Source organism: Coffea eugenioides, chromosome 11 (assembly GCF_003713205.1).
Source record: "Coffea eugenioides isolate CCC68of chromosome 11, Ceug_1.0, whole genome shotgun sequence".
Classification (NCBI taxonomy): Eukaryota; Viridiplantae; Streptophyta; class Magnoliopsida; order Gentianales; family Rubiaceae; genus Coffea; species Coffea eugenioides.
In genome coordinates, this window is record NC_040045.1 from 16,608,855 (window position 1) to 16,632,267 (window position 23,413).

The following is a 23,413-nucleotide window of genomic DNA, read 5'->3' on the forward strand; positions in this document are numbered from 1 at the left end:
AAAAATCTAGAAAAAAGAATGGGAAGTTTGAAATCCATTGGGAGGGTCTCTGCTAAAAACCGTCTCTGTAATACATATAGATAGTAGTTAAAAAATGTTATATGTTTATAAGTAACTTACTTATTTGATATCTTTAGATTGTACAAAATGATATATGAATTTCAAATTCATTAATTTAGTAAATTTAGGAGTTTATGATGGCATCTTCCAATCTTACGATCCGATCTTGTGAAACTAAAATTGATCCTACATAAAATCTGAATTTTGCAAACCTTGGTGCAAAGTGGGATTAGCCCCAATCAACAGTAGACATGGACAGAATTAAGCCCCAATCAACAGTAAACATGGACAGGTTATAGGATAATTTTCTGCAATTTTGGTGGCAGTTGGTAACTTCGACATAGGCTATTGCGTACGCTCTCCTCTTTCTTATTCCCACTGCTCGTTTCCCTTGCCTTCACCACCGCTCATCTCATCAAAAAAGCACCTGAACCTATTCCTCCTCCAGCAAACGTTTTCCTCCGCTTCATCTTCCTCTTAAATTCCCCGTCCGCTGCTTCTTGCCCCGTAATCTTTTCCTAGAAATCTACTACAAATTTCCCTCACAATCTTTCCACACACAACGAAGGGGTGAGTACTCTTCTGATCTCAGCAATTCAATTTTCGAAGTGCTTCGACATTTTTCTTTACTTCAAGTGTTCTGTTTTTTATCATTGCTTGGGTTTTCATGTGAATTTGTGTAATTTTTTCTTAAATTGGGATTACTTTGACTACATATGTCATTATTTGAACTTAGAATCGCTTTGTACAAGATCATCCATAAACCATTTTTAATTTCATTAGTTTGTTTTTGTTAGCATGCAGAGTAATTGCAGGCCATAAACCATTGGAGAGTGAGATTGGGCTCTTTTGCAGATGCTAAAATACTTAAACTCCTCATAGATTCATAAACAGTTTAAGAAATTACTGTTAAAATTGGTAGTCTTAATACAGGAGAAGTGGTGCGGTTGAGAGTGGGCAATGACCTCATTCGCTAATATTGCTGTCTGAACAAATTTACTACTAATTCTTTACATTTTGTAATACCACATCTTTGTGACCCAATCCTGTTTCATTGTTAAAAAAGAATAATAGATTGAGTCGATTAAAACTCGTCGAGACAAGTCACTATCTGTTTGCTCTCACAATGGCCAAGTTCATGACTTTCTGCAGTGTCATTTAACATTGTTGTATAGCTTTGTGTGTGTGCACCCGCTTCAAAATCAATTAATGTGGTAGAAAGAAGAAAGTCTCTAGGAAGTTTATCATATTGAATGAGATAGAGCCTTGACTATTTTCCCATAGAAGATAGAACTTCTGTTCATCAACATGCTGATTGCTTCTTCTTTTCACCTCAGCAATCAATTGATATACTTCTCGATTCAAATAGATTATTTTTTTCTTCTTTTATTTGCAAGTCTATTGTACATATCTCCTGGAGTAAGATCTTGTGTGGTACTATAAGCTACTGAAAGTTGGCCTCTTGCATGTGGGGCGAGACCAAAGGTGGTGTTTTTTATGCTAATCCTCAGTTAAATTGTCAAAGAAGGAATCCATAGAATTTAACCACTGGGTTTGGCTTATTCTAATTCAATTCCAATTCCATTGAACTAAATACAGCCTTATGATAATTAGATTCGATCCAACTCAGATAGCTAGAGGGTTTTTGATCATCTTCGTGGGTTTGAAGTTGAAATGACATAATTCTAGAAATCCTTAATTTTTCCACGTCTGAATTATGCCCTAAATTGCTTGTTGTCTTGAAACTTTTGTTGGTTTTCCTTTGTCAGATGTCCCTCATGAAGCATGTTTTTGTCATTGACATGCTGCAGCAGCAATTGATAGCTCTAATGTGTCATACCTCTTCCTTGAGTCTTTCAGGTCTGGAACAAATGAAACTTTAATTTGGCAGCTTAAGATCGTAGAACTTGAGATTTAATAGTTTTTTAAGCAGAGAATTATTCGCTTTCATTGGAATTGCATGAAATGGCAGAAATCTTCAATTACACAGCTTGCAGACAATTATTGCAAATGTTTTGTGCGATCGTATTCTTTCACGGTTCAGAATATGTACTTGCAATGGCCATTCATGGAAAATCAAGCATAACAGTTAAGTCACTTTTAATCAGTAAAAGCTATATCCTTGCAATGGTTTGCTCACTGATAGAGTACCTTATGGAGGTTTATTTCTTCCCGGGGCTAAAGGAACATTGGTGGATAAGTAATCTTGGCCTTGCAATGGTTGTTATTGGTGAAATCATAAGGAAGTTGGCCATTTTAACTGCTGGTCAATCCTTCACTCATCTTATTAAGATTTATCACCAGGAGAATCACAAATTGGTGACGCATGGAGTTTATCAATTTGTCCGCCACCCTGGTTATAGTGGATTCTTCATCTGGGCTGTTGGCACTCAATTTATGCTTTGTAATCCTCTATCAACAGTCGCATTTGCCATTGTGGTTTGGCGCTTTTTTGCACTGCGGATACCGTATGAGGAGTTTTACTTGCGGCAGTTTTTTGGGTCCGAGTATGAGGATTATGCTAGGCGAGTCCCCTCTGGGATTCCATTTGTAAAGTGATGCATTACAATGTTTCAATGGTTTTTTTTTTTACTGTTTTTTGTTGTAGTGTTAATAGACAGGCTTGAGATCCTGACACTGGGGGCATATGTACTTAAAACTTGGAAGGTTTTTCACTAGCTCCTCTTGGCTATCTTGTAACTTGATTTTGTTCTGCTTCTATGTACAATAGATTGGCTGTTTCGGAAAACCATTTCCAAATGGAAAATATTTAGGCTGCATTCTATTGCTTCATCTGAATGTTTGCTATTTTAATCTCAAACTTGTTTGCTAGTTGCCTGGATTGGATTGAAACATGTAATGAGCAGGTAATATTGCTGAAGGTCACGCTTAAAAGGTATCATCAAGTTTCTAGTGGTACATCTCTTAGATAGGCCTTTTGGTTTTTCATCCCAAAGTTGATGGTTGGGGACTCCATATTAGGAAGAACTAACTAGAGAGCAGAGGGAAATCTTAACCAAACCACTGGGGTCTGTCTGTCCTCCCCAACCCCCCCCCCCCCCCCGGGGGGGGCCCCAGTTGATTTGCTGCTGTGTGAAGCAAATAGCAAATTTTAAGGATCACGAATTGAAGTCTGAGTTGAGAGAATATTCACTATATTGTGAAGAGATTCAAAGATCAGAAGCAAAAAGCAATTTTTAGTCTTGTGTAGAATGCTGGCAAGGTATATATTTTCTTTGCTTTGCTAGGATTATTTACATGTTTTGTTGGATTGATCTCAAACTCTGGTTTCTTTAGGTGGATTGCACGGTAATTTGCCATAATCATTAAAAAAATCTTGTCCTAGTGGCAGTTGTAATGTTAATGAATGAACTTTATCTTCAGGTTTGATGGTCTATGCTGGTTTTCTTAGTATTTATTTTGCTACTTGTGATTTCCAAAGAGCACACATTATGCTTGTTACTTACTAGTGATTCTAGTGCGGACATGGAATTTGTCTGATCTTATTTTGGGTGGCAAAATTACAGCCTTCTATGGACAATATTCAGTCTTGTAGGAAAGTTATGCTCCAAAGCTAAATAATTGATGCCAGCATGTAGATTGGATTTTGTTGTTGCAAGTGATACTTAAAAAGTTTCTGGCACATAAGGTATCAGGCTGCAGATGCAACTTATTTCTCTAGTGATAATTGTCTGGTTGTGCACATCCTCGTTTGCTGTCCTTAAACTTAGCCTTTATTCGTTATCTAAGACGTAAACTACTAAACTGGATCAACACGATTAGCTTTCTGTATAGCCTGGGAAATACTAATGTGCGTTTGTTCTTTACCGTAACTTTGCTAATGCAGCAGTTGTTATGCTTCACAACTCTCCAATAATGGAGCAATGGTGTGCTTCACAAATCAGCAACGGTTCATTACTTGATTATATGATGGGTAAGTTTTACATTTTGTCATGTTGTGTTTGAATATTCTTGATGAGTGTATGATTGCTGTTATAGGAAGGAGAGGACGGATTTTGATTCAGAGGAAAGAGTAAAGATAGCAACCAGAGCAGCCAAGTTTAAGTTTTAACAAGAGCAAGATGCAATTCCTTGACAAAGTACAAGGAAGGGTGAATCCCTAAACTGCAGCATCTGCTACTTTTGTAGGAATAGCTCAGCCATCGAGGAGGAGTCAAGCCCAGTGCAATCCATTGACATGCAAAACCATGTAGCAAACCATCATCATCATTTACTCTACCGCATGAAAAAAAAAGGAGAATTAAATTGAACAAACCGTAAAAGAAAAACAAATAAACAGCTGCAGAGAAAAGGTCCATGAAGAATCATTGCTGCCACTCATTGCTGGCCCGGCAGAAACCTTTTGTGATGCGGAATTTAGCCCATGTATTCACTAGCGCACGCATTGCCTATCTTGATTCATGGTTGGTAGTTGAAGTTTCCAACAAGGTTATAGTAGTGGTATGGATATTACCAGGAAAAAGAGTATTGCTAATTGAACTGAATAAATCGTGAAGAGATCTGGTTATTATTTTTGTTATTTTATTTAGGATTGCTTAATTGTCTTTAAATAATGAAATTTAAATTGTTGACATTTCTTGTTTTTCTTTTTATTTTTGAGTAATAGGTCATCATATCTTAAATCAGCCAGCAAAATCTCCGGAAAGGCTACCATAACCGGATCCCTATTCAGGATTCTGCCACAAGCAAATTCACTTATATTGCATCCTGCCTCAAGTAAATTTTCATCGCCTCATGTATAGATGATTTTGAGTTTTTTCAAACATCAGCTCTTTCATTGTTTAGGCATCGCTTATGTAACACACATAAGTATGCATAAACTATATATAATTATGATAATAAAAATGTTCATTATGAGATTATTAATTTCAGGTTGCAAGCCATAGTTGGCCAGCAACATTTCGAACATATTTAGTGCCTACAGGATACAACACAAGGGATATTTGATGTCTAGATCACAATAATTTACGTTAGATAGAAGGTTAAGCCATGGTGCCATACTATTATGTCGTCAATAATTTGCAAGTTTTCTTGAAGCTTTTGAGATTGTTTCTCAATTGTCGTAGAAGCCGGTCATTAAATTGTGCACTATTCTGGGATACATGTAAAAGGGATAGAAACAGTTGTAAGTACAATGGTTCATCAATGGTGTAAAATGTTGTAAATAAATTGCAATACTCTCCCGTCCTAATTTTAATTTTTGTGTCGTGTTCTAAATATTTAACTTTTTAACAATAGTGCTTAATTTTGATGTTTATGATTTTTTTTTTCTAATCTTACTCTCCAAAATTCAAAATTTAAATTTGGATATAATATACATATAAATAAAGGAAGGAACAATATAGAGAAGAGAAGTTAAAAAGAGTTTTGCATGACAAACATCCAGAATGGAAAGTGTATTACACTTCAATGTGATAGAAGAAGTACCTTAATATTGTCTAACTCCTTGTCCAATATTAAACATGGCGTGTTGAGTCCATAAAATGATGATTGGCTTTTCTAATAATTGCTCCAGAAGGATAGAAATTCTCTCACAACTTATACAATTTCATAGTAGAAACGTAATTATAATGTATAAATCTCTCATGAAAAGTAATTGAATATAACACTGACATTATGATAACAATGAATTACAATTTGTTCAAAAATTATTACGCCGTTCAACAACAATTATACAGACAGATTGATAATAGGACGCTGAACTTCAATTTTCATTATATGAATTGTTGCGTACAAGGATACTAGATCGTGCTAAGTAACGCTAGTGAAGTAGAAAGCAAGAGAAGCAATAGAGAGATCTTTCGGAGCATTCTGGAAATAGGCTTCATATGTACGTATTAGAATCACAATGGCAATGGTTCCCAACTAGCACTAAAATGGACAGGATTACAGGGCAAGTGCATTATATGCTTAGATTGACACATTATATACGCAATTGATGAGAAAAGACATGAAAACTATAGTAGAGGATTTTTTTTTTCTTTTAAATACATAGTGGAGGATTTAATACAATTGATAATCATTAGAAAACTATTATTTTGCCCATATCACGGTTTATTTTTTTAAAATTTATTATGAATTTGTGCAAGCATGAATAACTTAAATTAAAAAATTAACAACGATCTTTCTATGTTCATTCATTTTAATTTTTAGAAAATTGATGTATGCTAAATGTTTAACTATCATATTAATTTTTTAGTACATACTTTTACTACAATATAATAGTATTCATCAAGTATTGTAACGCATATTAAAAAATTGATAGATTTTTCAAATAAATATTCTTTTAGATAATTAAAATTTTTATAGTGGCCATAAACCAAGTTACATATTTGTACTTAATTAAGTTCAAAAGATTCAATAATTTATTTTCTACATCGACAAATATTCAGTTTCCAACGATATTAGTAAATTTATTAATGTAATAGTTAAAGTGCTTTTTAACGCTAAGTTAATCCATATGGATAAAAAAAATTATATGAATTTACAAAAAAATGATATTTTTAGATGAGAGAGAAACCATAAAAATAAATAATTCAAAATTTTCTCAAAAGATATAGTTGTTAGAAGAGAGAGAAACTACCAAAAAATTAATTATAAAAGAGTTGAATGCAAATATGGGTAAACTCCAAACATCCAAATTACTCATTAATTCTTTTCAATTAGGCATACCACCTAAGAGAGAGAGAATATGAGTAATTAAAATAATAACTTTCATATATATATATATGCGAACTAGAAGAGATAATTAAACAAAGGAATAATTTCAAAAACCTCCCTTGAGGTTTTTAACAATTTCATCTAGTTCCCTTGAGGTTTGAAAAATTACATATAGCTCCTTTGAGTTTACCGTTTTCGTAACAAAAACTATTTAATGGTCAAATTTTTCAATGAATAACCCAAACTGCCCTCATGAAATTGTGAAATTCATTTTACCTTTTTATAAAATTATTTAAAAACTATGGAACATGCACAAAATCTCTAACTCATTTTCAACTCTCATATCTACTATTTTAAACCTTTCATATTACCACATCCCAAATTAGTACCATTATCACCATGACCATTACACCATCAATCCCTAAATTCTAAAACCTCAATCAAAATTAAAAAAGTTTGCACTACTAAACTCAAAAAATTTCAATAACCGCATCAATACAACATCCTATCCCTCAAATATTGGAGTACCAATACTATTCCTATCCTTTTTAAACCCAATTTACATATTTTTCTATTCATCTTTAGATCCTCCAAACAAAGCTAAAATTAATTGTTAATATGTTGTAATTGTGTTTAGGATATAATCGGTTATTCCACAAGTGAATTTTATTTTGGTTTCCATTAAATGCCTTATTGTGTGATGCATTCATATGAACAAGATTAGGAGTGGATTATTTAATTGCATGAAAAAATATTAATATATTAAGGCTAATATGGCCATTTTTTAGGGCCAAGGGAGATAAGTATAATATTGAAAAGTTCAAGGGTACTAGGTGAAATTGTGAGAAACCTCAAGGGAGGTTTTTGAAATTATCCCTTAAACAAAAGCAGTGGTTCCCATTTAGTAATTAAGCATTTAAGTGCTATTTCAACTCATTATATTATTTTCTTAATGTAACATCACGGTCTATATCAATTCACAATATAATAGAATAGCACTGTCCCACATCAAGTTTTAAGCTGCCTAGTACCACATACGTATTAATGTTGCAAATTGGATGTTTGACAAAAAAATGTCGAAAAGTATTTCATAAGAAGATTAATAAGAAGTTGCTGTTTTCAATTTAACTTCCTGATAGCTCACATATATTTCAGAGATTTATGTTTATCAGATACTTTCATATTGGTGTCCATGAAAAAAGAAAATAAAAATAACTCAAGGCAGCACTTGAGGCTTGTTTTGAATATGAAGAACATTTCTCTATCTTTTTCTTTTCTTTTTTTTTTTTTTTGTTGTTTTGGGCAGTGAATGGAGTGACCATTTCAAAGTGTAAACCAATTACTTATATCTATACCTAGAAGGGTCCTGTTAATGCCACAGCCCATTCTTTAGTTTCGCAGCTATTTTTGTACAAAATGTCAAAATTACCCTTCTGAGGTCCAAACGCAATTGTTCTTGCATAGGCTCTGGGATACTGCAGAATAGCGGGGAGATGAGTGCAGGATGCTACAAGAGTTAAGGGTTGCCATATTTGATTCTTTTTCTAGCTGTTTTCCTTTTTGTTCGTGCTTTGTGATTGAAGAAGGGTTAAAGCGTTCTTTTGAGAATTGTATTTGTTGAAATTTCGAAATGATATGATACAAAGGGACGGAGAGGATGGAATATACCAATATATGATACAGAGAGAGAGAGAGAGAGAGAGAGAATGAGAGAGAGAGAGAGAGAGAGGTGGCTGTTGACAATGAAACTTTTGAATGTAGTCCCATAAGTTCTTTGTTTAGACAGTTTCTGGTCTTTGGTTTATTAGACCAAGCACTAAACCACGAGCCCAGCCCCACCAATTGGCTGCTTAATTGGATTGACTCTCAAAATTATCAATCCAAGAAATAGGAAATGAGACTTCTCCAGCTCCAATTCTTTCGAGTTGTGTATACAGGTAGAATTTCGATGTAAACTAATACAATTTTAGTATAAACGTAAATTATAATTAAATTGGTGTAAAATTCAATGTTTAACTAAAAATATATTAGTTTAAACTGAAATTGTATCCTTTTGTACAACTATACAGAACTGAACAGAAGGCCCGGATCCCGAGAAATATGGATTTGAAACATCCAAGTGGGCAAAGAGGCAAGAGAGATTTAACATGCCCAAATTCTGCCGTTTAATTTGTCTAGATTAATCTTTCCATTATCTTTTGCATGATGTGGGTAATCAATAATGCGTATGCTCTAACAAATATTGTGGGGGAAATGCTAAAAATTTTCTCTTTAAGAATTAGGTCAACTGTAATAGCAACCTTGAATATTTTATCAATAAAATTCACGGTTCATGAAAATTTAATCAGTGATATTCTGAAAGCTTGATACATATCTGATTAATGTGTATCACGATCATACAACTCAAGCACATCTTTTATACAAACAGGTGCTCGGATTGTTTGCATAATCTCAACCTAGACATCAAAATTAGTTTACACTTTTTGGCGTTTACTTTCAAACCCAACAGAAAAAAAAAAAGATTGAAAAAAAGAAGCATATTGGACTTCAAACCTTTTTTACTTGCAGCATTCTGTCTTGAAACATATTTTTGTAGTAATTATATGTATACCTACATCAGTACGCCTTATACTATGTACTCCCTTCGTCCCAAATTATTTTTCGCTCTCCCAAATTTCAACTTTTTAAAAATGATGTCTTGATTGTAATGTTAGTACTTTTATTTTTAACTTTGTCCTCCAAAATTCAAATTGCAAACTTGAATCTAACATAAAATATATGTAAAAGTAGGTATAGCATTGAAAAAAGAGGTCAAAAGTAACTTTGACCTTAGTAATATGACAAATATTTTGAATATTTCAAAATAAAAAACATGACAAACATTTCAGGATGGAGGAATTATCATTTGATATATATATATATATATATATATATATATATGTGTGTGTGTGTGTGTGTGTGTGTGTATGTATATGCATACATATATATATACATGTATATACACATATATGCATGTATAAATATATATACATATATATAAACACACACTACATATCTATACTATATATAAAGGGAGAGGAAGGGGTTTGGTCTAAATATTTTATTATCATTTTATGTACTTCCATTGTTGCCCTTATAAAACTAGTTTTACTTTAATTACCCAAACAAATGTTGTCAAGATAATTATCTATAAGCATTTCTTGATTTACTATTTAAGCATATTTTTTTGTTCAATATAACCTTCCAAAGTAATAACTACCAACATAACAATCATTTTGTCAAAATAATTTAGAAGATTAAAATTTTCTTTAACAATAAAAATTTGTACAAAAAATTCATTCACCATAAAATATTATGCATTTCTTTAATGCACACTCAATATGCACACACATTGAGTGTGCATTTATCACTAGTATATATAAAGGGAGAGGGAAGGGATGTATAAATTTTTTTATGTCATTTTATGTTCTTCCTAAATTGCCCTTAATAATTACCCACTTCCAATTTCCAATATATCCTTCTTCCTACTAATATGTATTTCTTATTATTTTGTTTATCAGCATATTTAGTAAACCTTAATTTTTATTAGTAACTCTCAATTACGGTTATGAATTACTACTAAATATTTATTTATTTATATATTTTATTTTAGTGAATTCTCTACATATTTACTATTATAGCATAAAATTAATTCTCTCGAAAATGATTTCAAATATACTCAAAAAATTTGACACAAATTTCTTTTATTAGTCGCATACACATCGTGTGTGTCTCAAACACTAGTATATATTAAATAGTAGTTCATTTGTCCTAAAATGTTTGTCATGCCTTTTATTTTATTTTCAACTTTAACCTCCAAAATTCAAAATTGAAATTTGAATCTAACATAAAATATGTGTAAAAGTAGGTAAAGCATTGGAAAAAGAGATTAAAAGTAACTCTGACTTTAATAATATGACAAATATTTTAGAATATTTCAAAATAAAAATTATAACAAACAATTCGGGATAGAGAGATTACTATTTAATAAATATATAAACACACATACATACATACATACATACATACATGTATATGTAGAATAACTTTTTCATATACTGTCAGTGTAAAATATATATATTTTTTTTGCCCAAACCGATTTAGATCGTGTCATAGAACATGAAATCAAATTTCAAATTTAAATCATGTATATGTGACATATACCTATGGTTGCTAGTGTTAAAAAATCATTATACTATCAATGCATAAAAATTATATATATATATATATGTATCTCGATTTCTTTTTGACTGGTATGAGTCTCAAAGAACTCATGTATCCACATCAAAGTACACAGATCCATTAGATCAACCAAAATCTTTGAGCCATAAGTCAATAGATACTCATGTATCTACACCAAAGCCTGTCTAGTATCAGAGTCAGATAGGAAAGTGGGATGATGGTTATATTTCTTTACTTATTATGATATTGTTAGTATAGATATACAAGTTTAGATCTTTCTGATGGATCGGTTAGATTGGTAATTACTATCTTTCTAAACATATTATAATATTGTTAGTATCGATCTATAAACCTAGATCTGTATGATGAACATGGAACTTGTAATTGCCAATAGCCGATCCTGGCAGTAAGACCATGAGATTTGGCAGTAAGACCTATAGGGTTATTGAGATTCCTGTAGTTCGAGATCCAGAGCGGTGAAGTGTTCAAAAGATCATATCTAACTTTCTAGATCGATACTACCTCTATTATAATATTCTTAGAAATATAGTAGTCACTCATAGATAATTTGTTTCAGAAGTTCAGATCTAACCTTTCAAGATCTATATAGTCTTTATTATAATTGGCTCAGAAATATAGTCAATTTTCATGGATCCCGAAGGATTTTGTGCCAAAAGGAAGAGGATTACAAAGTTATTTGTTTATTTGCTTGTTATTTCTCATGGCTTCCTCTTTTAGAACAAATTCTAGCTCTTCCAGTTCTTCCTCAAACACCAAATCAGTAGATGACCTACAGCCCGAATTGCTCGGATTGAACAGTCAATCCTTCTTCAAACAAAGAACCTAGAAAATAAACCTCCTGGTTTCCAAATTGACAAACAAAAACTAAGATCTAAATTCTTTACAAACCATAATCAGCTTAAAAGAAAACAAATTTTTGACAACTATTAAGGAGAAACCCGAAAAGCCATACAGGAAGCCTTCTATGACTTCTTGAGAAAAACAAAACCTCATGACAGTTTTATGTAGAACATAATTATGCTAAGAGAACATGGTTCTTCAACAAATACAAGGGATAACCCCCACAAGAAATACAAGAAGAATTCTACGGCTTCCTGAGAAGAACAAGACAACACATCCAATTCTTTGATTGGTTTGAAATATATTCTCAAAGAAACGGAATTGATTATCCTTTCTCCCAAATAGTAAATGTAGTAAAAAGGTGGCAGACAGTTGAGGGAGAAATCCAAGTAGAACTTCCACCACCAAAATCAATTACCTTCCCATACAAATCAACAGAAATCAATGCCAAGCCATTCAAGTTGAAAACTGCTCAGGATGAAGGAACAGTCAATGCCAAGGACATCTAGACAATTTATAAGCAAAACAACTACACCAACAAGTATCTACAAACACTTGGAGAATACCTCATTACCAGACCTATCCCTAAAAATCCTTTAACAAACACCTCTTCCTCAAACCTATTTTTCAAACCTCATGAAATACCGATCAAATTTCATAAAGATCTCCAAATCAAACCTTTAGACCAATTAGAGAAATGGATAGCCAAAATTGAACAATCCTTTCCTATCCCAATATCCAAACAAGGATCAAGCAAACTTCAAACTTTGTAAGCTTTCTGTCAAACTTATATTCGATAATATTCTGTTGAATGGTCGGCTAAGCCGCCTCATATTCTTATTTATTTACTTGTTTTATTTTTTATACTAACATTCAACATTGGTTATACCATCCAATTTGTTCATGGTTGGTTAAACCGCCTAATCTTCGTTTACTTGCTTTATATATTTTGTTTTTATTCATAGATCTCATGGTTGGCTATACCACCTAATCTATTAGTGCCAGTCCGACTGCGACCTACTTCCTTACTCTTCTTGTTTATGCTTATTATTTTCCTATTATTTTTCTGGTTTAGGGGCTAATCCCTCGTCCCATCTGGTATCAGAGATAGAGGAGGAAATGAGCTGATGGCTATCTTTTTTTTTACTTATTATGATATTGCTAGTGTAGATCTACAAACTTAGATCTTTCTGATGGATCGGTTAGCTTTGATAATTACTATCTTTCTAAACATATTATAATATTGTTAATATCGATCTATAAACCTAGATTTGTATGACGAACATAGAACCTGTAATTGCCAACAGTCGGTCCTGGTAGTAAAACCATGAAATTTGGTAGTATGACCTGTAGGGCTGTTGAGGTCCTTGTGATCAGAGATCCAGAGTGGTGAAGTGTTCAAAAGATTAGATCTAATTTTTTGAATCTATATTACCTTTATTATAATCTATTTAGAAATATAGTGGTCACATATAGATAACTTGTTTAAGAAGTTTAGATCTAACATTTCAAGATCTATATTGTCTTTAACATAATCAACTTAGAAATATAGTTATTCGCCATGGATCCTGAAGGATTTTGTACCAAAGGGAAGAGGATTACAAAGTCATTTGCTTATTTGCTTGTTATTTCTCATGGCTTCTTTTTTTAGAACAAATTCTCGCTTTTCAGCTTTTCCTTAAACACCAAACTAAAAGAAGATATTAATATACTAGATATTAATCAAGACATAAATAATTGGAAAATTCCTAAATATACTCATACTGATATTTATTAAAAAGATAAAAATTGGATGTTTTTTACCACAGACTATACAATCAAAACAATACAACGAACTATAGCCTTTGATGCTAACCATGAGGAAATCAAACTATTATCCAAAAGAATAATAGAAAAACACAGAGAAAAATATAATTATATTCATTTTGGACTAGTGCAAATTGTTGCCAAATCATTAACAAGAGAAGGACTAGACACATCTTTACTTCTCTGTCTTAGAGATTGTAGGTTCATAGAATTCAATGATTCCCTCCTAGGTATGGCAGAAGCCAGTCTCTGTGGATGACCAGTATATTTTGATTATTTTTCAAACTTTACAGTCTCTCTAAGAGATAAAAATATTTTAGATGCTTTAACACTAAACATCAAAACTGCTGACTATAGAGTCAAGACTGGGACTCTTTCAGTAGCTATTATTTATGGGATCCAATACAAGGCTATGAATTTAACATTCAGGATAGGAGCCCTAAAAACACTACAAAAAGGAGAAATAGTCCTATTTCAATCAAATCTTGCTAGATCTCAAATCACAGTTCCGAGATCTATCACTTGGAACTAGATCACACTCCCAGAAAGTTGGATGCTCCCTAAAGTAGCACCAGTAGAACAAATACAAAATACGAAAGTCTCAAGTATCCACTAGTTTGCTTCTAGATCTATCCAAATCAAATTCGATAGATCAATGAGTTTTAGGGCATCATCTTCATCAACAATTAGTATAGATACATCTAGACACTCAGCAACAGGAAGAAGATCAGTCTCAGAAATACCATCAACTTCCTCTATCTCAACTTGACTCCAAAATTTGGATCTCTCTACCAAAATTCAACAAACAAGATATGCAACTAGCAGACCTACCTCTTCAAAATTCCAAGATGGATCTGTGACAGCCCCACCTCCCCCTAAGGCGAACCAAAGGGTTCGGCGGACCGCCTGCCCAGCTCTCGCCGGGACTCAGTCATACCTCAATCAAAACCGGAATAAAACCACAAGAATAAATGTAACAGCAATCCAAAACTTAAAGTGAAACTTATATACATTTCTATCTCAAAAGGGAACACAAATATCGAATATACAAAGGTTCTCAATTCGTCATACACCCAGCCCGCGCCAAGCACTAGGGCAAGAACCATTACAAAATTCAGAGATCTAGACTAAGCTAGTCTACACAAAGCTCCCATTCTGGCTCGCCTTCCCCTGTTAAGGAAAACAACTAAAGGGATGAGTTAAAAGCTCAGTGAGGTTCCGAACACATAATCCAACAATAAAGCCAATGCATTAACCATAGATAACCAATAATTCAAGAGACATTGACAATAGAAAGCGATAATAACACATTCATTAAAAAGATACGTTGTAGACACCAAAATTTTAACTTATTTATTTTATTTATTGATAATTATTTTTATTTATTTATTAATCCCATGATTTTTTTAGGCAGTTATTAGGCATTTTTGTAGCATTTTAGATTATTATTATTATTTATTTATTTATTTTGGTTCATTTAGTTGTTTAATTTTATTTTATTTCAAGACTTTCTAGTATTCGGATTTATCGAAAAAAGAGAAAATTGTTCACAAAAATATGTTTATTTTTTGTTAAATTCAATTTCGTAGCGTTTCATTTATCTTGTTAAAATTATTTCCTTACGTGTTAAAAAGAAAAAAGGAAAAAAGGACAAGCTCACGGACCATGAGAAGCATAGGATCCTAGCCCTTTCTTCATGTTACAATTTAAGAAAACGCACGGAAAAATTGCAGCAAAAGACAGCTTAGCCCATTTCATTTTCCGCCATTTTTCCATTGTGTTTCCTTTACCCTTGGATTACCTTGACTTCATCCTACCTGGCTCTCATCTGGAATGAAGAGCGAATCGGATGGCCATAAAAAGGAGGTGAAATGAGATTTATCAAGAGCCGTGAAGATCAAGGTTTAGGGGATATAAAGAGAGAGAGTTCTGGGAGAATTAGGAGGGGCCGAGAGCTAAGAGAGGAGGTAGAGCAGGACAGCTGGGAGAGTAGATGGGTGACGGCTGAAAGTCTTGGGGCTGAGAGGTAAAAAACCTGTTGACGGCTGAGTGAAGAAAGGCTAGGTTTCTGAGAGGAATGGAGGGCTGAAACAGAAAAAAAAAAAAGAAACCAGCAAGGGAGTGACGGCAAAAAACAGACGGCTGAGGGAGAGTTGTTGGAGATTCTGGGGTGGCGGCTGGGTAGAGAGATCAGAAAACGGAGAGGGAAAAAGGCTGTGGGAGGAGAGGTTTTTTTTGACGGCTAAAACTAGAGAGAGCAGGGGAGCATCGAAGGGACGGCTAGAAATCTGGAAAAAAGAAAAGGAAAGGGTCGTGTGAAAGTGAGAGATAGAGTGAGAGGGAGACCGAGAGCAAAAGAGAGGTTACGGGCTAAGGGTTTGGGTAAGAAAGGAACAGCAGCTGGGGTCTGAGTAGAATCTGAAAGTGACGACTTCATCAGTACCGAAGTTCGTCGGCGGCGTTCTCAATTTCATTTCTGAAATCCGCATGCATTTTCCGGACATATTTCACATTGCTTTGCTTCACCAATTCTTGCAGGTAATTATAGCTTTGTTTCTTGTCGCTTTAACACAATTTTTGATAAAGATTTGAGTTCGTCAGATCCGTTTCTTGTTCCTTCCTTGCGTATGCGATTGTATTTCACCCCTTTGTGATTCCTGATGCCCTGAAGATTTCGTCTGCTTGACTCAAATGCATTTAAAAGACTTTAAGGTAGCTTGATGTTCAATGATCCTATGGGTTGACTAGGAAAAATCATGACTTTCGTGGAACCCAACTTCGGTTTAGTGCAAGTTTTGTTCTTTTCTTTATCTGCTGCGTTTTCATCTTCTTGAAATGGTCTGGGTTGAGAAGTCTTTGGCAAATGCAAAACATGGGATGGAACCTTGACGGTAGAATGTATATTTTTTTTGTGATTTCGGGTTGAAAGTTTGCTGTATTTGTTGAATTTTGCTGCTACGTTACGTTGCTTTGGTTGTTCTCTGCTGCCTGTCTCCCATGTTCCCGCAAGTCTGTTGTTCGCTCCCCTCTACATCAGTGGATGTTGGTTTCATGTGTTTGAGTGTTTAGATTTTTGTATGCACTTGAACTTGAGTTTCGACAAAATCTGAGTTAAGGAAAAGGCAACAGTCAGCAGCAATGTTTGAATGAGAACAAATGGTATTCATGAATCCGAAAGTGCAGCTTTTGCTTCGTAATTTTTGTTGGGTTTGATACATCGGATGGGTTGGGTGGATTCCGTTCAGAACTCAGAAGTTGATTGTGAATACTTCCTCCTGTTGCTTTGCAAGTTCCGTAACTTCTTGTTAACTTGTGATAAACCCATCTAGAGTTCACCAGAAATCTGGTTTTGTTTTTCTGTCGTTGCATACTTTGCCATTTGGATCCTCGTTTGATTTTCAACGATTTGTTTCCTGCGGTTGGGTTGTATTAATCAAAGAGTGTTCAAGGTCTTAATGGGTCTTAGCTAGTGAGTTTGCTGGTCTTTGTTTGAATTTGCAAAGGGGTCTGAATAAGCTCTGAAGTAGCAGTAGAACACCAGCAATGAAGAAGAAAGCTCTTCGTAAGCTTTGCATGAATAATTTCAAAGATTTCACTTTAACCCCTTGATTTTCATCTAATGCTATTACGCCCAAACAATTGGAAAAATCAATCAAATCGACCTCTCAAATTTCTTTAGTTTTGCAATCAGGTCATTTACTTGTTTCATTTTTACATGGGTTGTTCACCTTCCTTTAAATGCTTTGGATTGATTCAATTTCGTGTTCATTTCCATCTTTATGTGATTTTTCTTAATTAAAGTGGTACCTTGACCTTTTTATTGTTTTGAAGCCATTTTTTTTTCATTTGGACACCATTCCAAGGGAGGTATAACTTCTTTTATCTTTTTTGTCTCTCTCCTATGTGACCCAACGTGCTAAGTGAGAATTGCATGTCTACTTTGCTTTCCTTGCTTTTTCTTAATTCATTTCATTTATTTCATTTACTTTTGCTTTTATCAAGTTATTCTTTTATTTATTTATGGGGTATGTGTACATCTCTTGGCTTGTAATAGATAGGGCTCGGAGAGCATTTTTAGTCACTTTTCCTCTTCCTTATTTGTTTTAGTTAGCAAATGTAATAGGTTCTTTAGCTTGATTGCTTGCTTTTGTTGCTACGTGTTAATTTGCTTTATTAGGCTCTTGCATTTAGTCGAGCATGCTAAGTGTTATGTGCTACGTGTTTATAGGTGATTGGCATGTCTACTTGCTTTCTATAGTCATAGATGAATGTGATGGATGAATGCGTCACCGTGGCTAGTCCAACGCTGGCCATGGTCTTTCCCCTCGAGCTCTCGCAAGTCCAATGCTTGTGAGAGAATTTTAGAAAAGGGCTAGTCCAATGTTAGACCCAATAGGCCGTCCCCTCTCGTTAGTGCATACTTGCATGTTTCACTACATTTCATACATTTTTCTTAGTTTTTCTAGCATTTGGTATGCTCCTCCAATCCTTTCCCCTTCATTTTAGGTTTTTGCATCCTCATTCTACTTATAGGGTACATTTGCTTGAGAGTCCCCTTTCGGTAAGGGAAACGAGCGAGTGTGGCTACAAAATAGCCTTAGCACGCTAGTTCTTCCTTCTAATCAAAGGGAAAATTAAAATCATGAAGTTAGAAGTCATTCCCGTACCCAACTTGATGCACTCCTCTAGGTTCATGCACCTCCATTTTACCATATCACTTTTTCATTTTTTATCTACATTTTCTCACTACTTATATTTTTCTCACTCCACATGCCATGTTCACACATTTCTCTTCTTTTCCTATCACTTACTTATTTTCTACCTCACAAATTGCACCCAATTGTACCTAGATGCATTTACTACTATTATACCATATTTTCATCCACTTGCACACAAACACCTTTATTTTCTCAATTGGCACACATGCACTTTTCTTACATTTGCACACATGCACTTTTCTTTCATTGGCACACTTGCACTTACATTTGTATTTTTATGGTATTTTATTTTTGCATTCTTCTTACACTTTCACACTTGCATTCATATTTGGGTCCTCATTTGCATTACCCGTGCCCTCTATGAGAGTTTTCCTTATTGGCCATCACAACTCATGTGATTGGGACCAAAAAGCCTCATAAGAGACATTTTAGATTTAGGATTGCATTTTTTTTTTATCCATTAGTCACATCCAACATGCAACACATATTTTGGGTAGAAGAATTAGGAAAAGTAGGGCTAAGTCACGCAACTAGCTTTGGCTAGGGTAAGGGAGTGCCTTAGGCTTTGCCTTTGCCTTCTCCCTTATCAAATGTGACCCCCGATCCCTTTCTTTGGTTACGTAGACCTAAAAAATTCTTTAAAAAGGGTTTGGTTTACTTTTCTTTCCAAAAAATCACTTTTTAGGTGACTTGGTACACCTTAACTCTATACCAAGTGGCGACTCCGATTTTTATTTCAAAAACCCTTTTTAAACTATATGTTTGACCAAATCGTCGCATTTCACAATCCTACGGCCTTTTATTTTCATTTTCACACACGTTCACATACATATCCCACACACTACTTTCACATCTCAAAAAAGTGGGGCGCGACAGCTGGCGACTCCACTGGGGATTTCCTAAGTGGGTCCAAGCATTTGATTTAGCTATTATTTTCCTTTTTTCTACCTTTTTTATGCATAGCATTTGGATATTAGGATTGCATTTTTTCCTTTTTTAGGATTTTTGCATCTCGCGCGTATCAACTCACTTCCTCACACATTCGCCTACGATTGTTTTGATGGATGGATGGTTTATTTATGTGATTCCGCGCTTTGCATTGCATTTGGGTGAGGGATATTACCCTAGAGCCTCGCGTTGGTTCTTGATCCCTCCCCTCCAAACGAGCACTAGCATACGTGCATACGCTTTAATTTTTTCCCCTCATTTATTTTTCTTTTAGTGGCTTGTCACGCCACTCCACCCTATTAGGATTTTAGGCGACTCACTTGGACTTGTGATCGCGACACGATGTGTGCGTAGCATGATCCGAGGGGTCACTCAATCTTCCATTTTAAGCTTTGGGTTCATAGCCTTTAGCTTTTAATTGAAGGTTGAGGATTTTCGATAGATTCACTCATGACATGTAGCCGTGACACGATGTGTGCGTAGCAATGTCTGGGGAATCGTTCGAGCCACCGACAAAGAACCTTGGGATTGATGACCCTTGGTTTCCAAGTCTGAAGGCTCGGGGACCTAAAACCTATCGAGTCTAGATGCATTAGTGAGCCAATACCTCATGCATCCATGATAGTTTACCTAGGGTAGAGTCTGCCTTGCCTTCTTAGGGACACTATTCACGAGGGGAGGGATCCGACCCCTCTTTCCCTTTTATTGCTTTATTTCTTTGTATTGATTGCTTTATCTCGTTGCTACAATGTGTTATGTGTATTTATCTGGTTGAACTAACTTTTCTTGGTTTTGTGTCTCCATTGCATTCCTAAACCTTAGCAAATAAGAGGTCTGGCATGACCTTCTTTTAGAATCTACCTTTGTAGATAGGCTATTGCACGTTTAAGAAATTTTGATATATTTCGTTCATAAATTAATGCCATATCATTTTAGGCTTACCTTGGCAAATAAAGGGTCCCTTAGGTCATATTTCATTTCAAACTGCAAGTTTTATCGCTTTAATAAACTGGCATCATGCATAAACCCTAGAAGGGAATGCCATTTAGGGGATCCCGTGTTAGGAATAAGCCACCTTATGTCTCGGATACTTAATCCAAGGAGACTTGCACGTTTACATTTTGTACCATCCAAAGGGGTAGTGCACAAGATAAAGTAGGATCCGATCATTTTCATAGAGCGATCTTTGGAATATGAGCGTTTAATAATCACTTTTTGGCCATTTTATCAAATTGGTAAAATTCCCTTGCAAAAAGGACATTAATTTGAAGAAATTCACAAATAATTCCTCGCTATTGAGACGATAAATAAATTAAGGCTAAAATTTGATTTTAGATGGCTCATATACTAATGCATCGCAATAAATTTTTTTTGAAATAAGCTGGCAATTCCATTCAATCCATTGGGCCATTTTATTCATCAATTTCATCCAGTCCATTTTATCAATTTGTTCATTTTTAGGGCAAGCTAGTCGGTTTTAAATTCATTTGACCAGTTTCCCCTTTTTAGGGTGATCTAAACAATTTTGAATAAATCATCCGATCCATTTGACCAGTTTACCTATTTTTAGGGCAATTCGGTCGATTTTGAATAAATCATCCTTTCACTCGATCGGTTTGATCAATTGATTTCATTCAATTCATTTGATTAGTTTAATTCATTTTTAGGGTTATCCATTCAATTTTCAATAAATAATCAAATTTCATTCAATGAATTTGACCATTTTACCCCTTTTGACACATCATGCGTCGATCAAAATAAGCAATTCATTCGGACTTTGTCCTCATTCTTGAGGACGAATATTTCTTCTCACTCCAAATTGGCCAAATTTTTCAAATCATTTTTCATTCAATCAATTGATCGGATTCATCAGGTATGGTATAGTGCCTACCCTAGAGGATTGCATTTTCATGCTAGGCCTACCCTTGGCATAAAAAGGGTTCCCCCATAGGACATGCATACCGATTTTTTTATTCTTACTTACTGACTCTGGGTATTTTTCCTTTTGTTTTTCCCCTCCCCCTGCATTCATAAAAATATTTCAATAAAGGGAAAATACTTTTCTATATCTGATAACTATTTTGATCTGATAAAGTTTGAAAATTACAAGTATTACTTGATTCTTAGGCAGGCCCTACAATGTGAATTCGAAAATTTATCTGAAGGCGCTCGTGCAAAACATCTAAGGGATTTCATTGCTCAAAGGAAAAGGGGATATTAAGAGAGAAAATGTGTATACATGTGCAAAGGAATTTTGTAGAATTTTTCTCATATGTATTGCTTTTAAATTTTTCAAACATTGGCATTAATGAAGCTTTTATTCAGACAATTATTGTTTTATATGTATATTCATGTACATTTCATTGCTTATTTTTGCTCATTGGAGATTTCATGATGAATTTTAAGAAATAAGACTAAATTGGGATTTTTTCAACCTCCAGCCTGAAAACTCACAAATGTATACACTAGATTGGTGATCCGAGCTACACAATAAGAGTGCTCAAAATTAAAAAAGTCACTCAGAAGGCCCATGAGATACCTTTCTCCTTCACTTAACCCCAAAATAAAATCAGTCACGTTGATTGATGAATTGCAAATTGGAGCGAACTTTGCTTAGAAAAATGCCCATTGGCTTAACCAGATTCAATCCACATCTAAGTGAAAGCAAAAATGTGCACCATTCCTGTTTGTTTTGAAAATTTGGAATGATACTTTGAGCATTCGTTTCTCTACCTATACAGATTTTATCATTTGCTCTCCCATTTGAGCCTTTAAAAGAATAATTTCGTTTCAAATAAGAGCCTTGATGATCACTACCCTACATTGGAAATTCTTACATATCAAAAAGGGGAATGGATTTTCAATGACCATTTCGTTACTTTGGTTGTCATGAGGTGTAAGAATGATGCTTTGGCCGTCGTTTCTACTACCTAAACACTGATCAACCCTTGCATCCTCATTTGAGCTAAAATTGGTGGTTCTTTTCAAAGCACTTACGATCGTACCCCACATTGGGGAGGGAGATTGGAGAATTTTCCAAAAAGGGGAAAAGCAAAAATGCTAGAATAAGGAGGGAACCGCAATTTGGGGAAATTTGATTCCACTGGGGTTCCAATTTTGAAAAAAAAAAGAAAGAAGAAAAGGAAGAAATTTGTCCGCACGGACCGCCTATGTTTCACAGATATGGATGAACAAGGGTCTTCCTCAGTCAGTTAATTCAGATACATGCCAGAAATTTCCCATTAATGAAAGTTTCCTTTCAGAGTTATTGTAAGGAACGGAATAAAAGTCAGGCCCTCTTCTTTTCCGACCAAGCATTCTATCCCTAGTTATCCCTTTTGAGGCTTCAGAAAAAAAATACTTCATTTGGCAACCCCTGAGAATCGCAAACCCCACACTGGGGCAAGTTTGAGTTGAAAAGGAAAAGTTTCAAGAAGTGAAAAGTGATAATGCAACAAAATCAAAAGCAAAGGAAGAAAAGAGAACCTCAGTTCAAAAATAAACTGGGGCAAATTTTGTGAAAGTTCAAAAATGGCAGAAGGCCGAAAAATCGAAAGAAAATGAAAGAGAAAAAGCCTCAATTGAGCACAAACTCTGGTAAATCCTGATTTAACCCTAAAATAGGGTTGGCGCAACAATGCGATCTCGGATTCTTCAAACCACTTTGAAATCCGCTTTCAAGCCTTAACTTTTCTAAGCCCCCCACCTGACCCCATTACAAAAGCCGAAAGTCCTGACTTCTGTTCTTTGCAATGGCCCTGTCAAGAAAATTATTGATGCCAGAAATTTTAGCAGTATTTCTGAATTGATTAGGTGTGAGGTTAACACTGCTCTTCATGTGAAAACCCGCGAGGGCACTTTTGAAAAAAAGCGAAAAGAAAAAGGAGAAAGAGAGCGAATGCAAAAGAAAAATGCAAAAAGATTTGATGCTGAAAGACCCTATTGAATGATGAGAAAAATGCGAACAAGGTCCGAGATCTTTGAGTTCAAAATAGGGGCAATTTTGGAAAAATGCGATTTTCAGTGCAATGTCCTTGAAAGTCTTATTCTTTAACTATCATTTTCAAGCCAAGTTACAAGCTCATAAAGTCCATCGTTGACTTATTCCTTCATGACAA

General features: G+C 34.6%; 1 protein-coding gene across 2 annotated transcripts; it reads left to right on the forward strand.

Moving 5' to 3' along the window:
- Nucleotides 1–406: 406 nt before the first annotated feature.
- Nucleotides 407–2,853, forward strand: LOC113753299 (protein-S-isoprenylcysteine O-methyltransferase B-like). 2 transcript variants are annotated; one of them, XM_027297416.1, is made up of 2 exons: nucleotides 407–630; nucleotides 1,830–2,853. In XM_027297416.1, exon 2 carries the CDS (start codon nucleotides 2,026–2,028, stop codon nucleotides 2,617–2,619), a length of 594 nt encoding a protein of 197 aa, XP_027153217.1. In that variant the 5' UTR covers nucleotides 407–630; nucleotides 1,830–2,025; the 3' UTR covers nucleotides 2,620–2,853. The 2 variants fall into 2 exon arrangements, with proteins under 2 accessions (XP_027153217.1, XP_027153218.1); XM_027297417.1 differs by having other exon boundaries at nucleotides 1,921–2,853.
- Nucleotides 2,854–23,413: the final 20,560 nt, after the last annotated feature.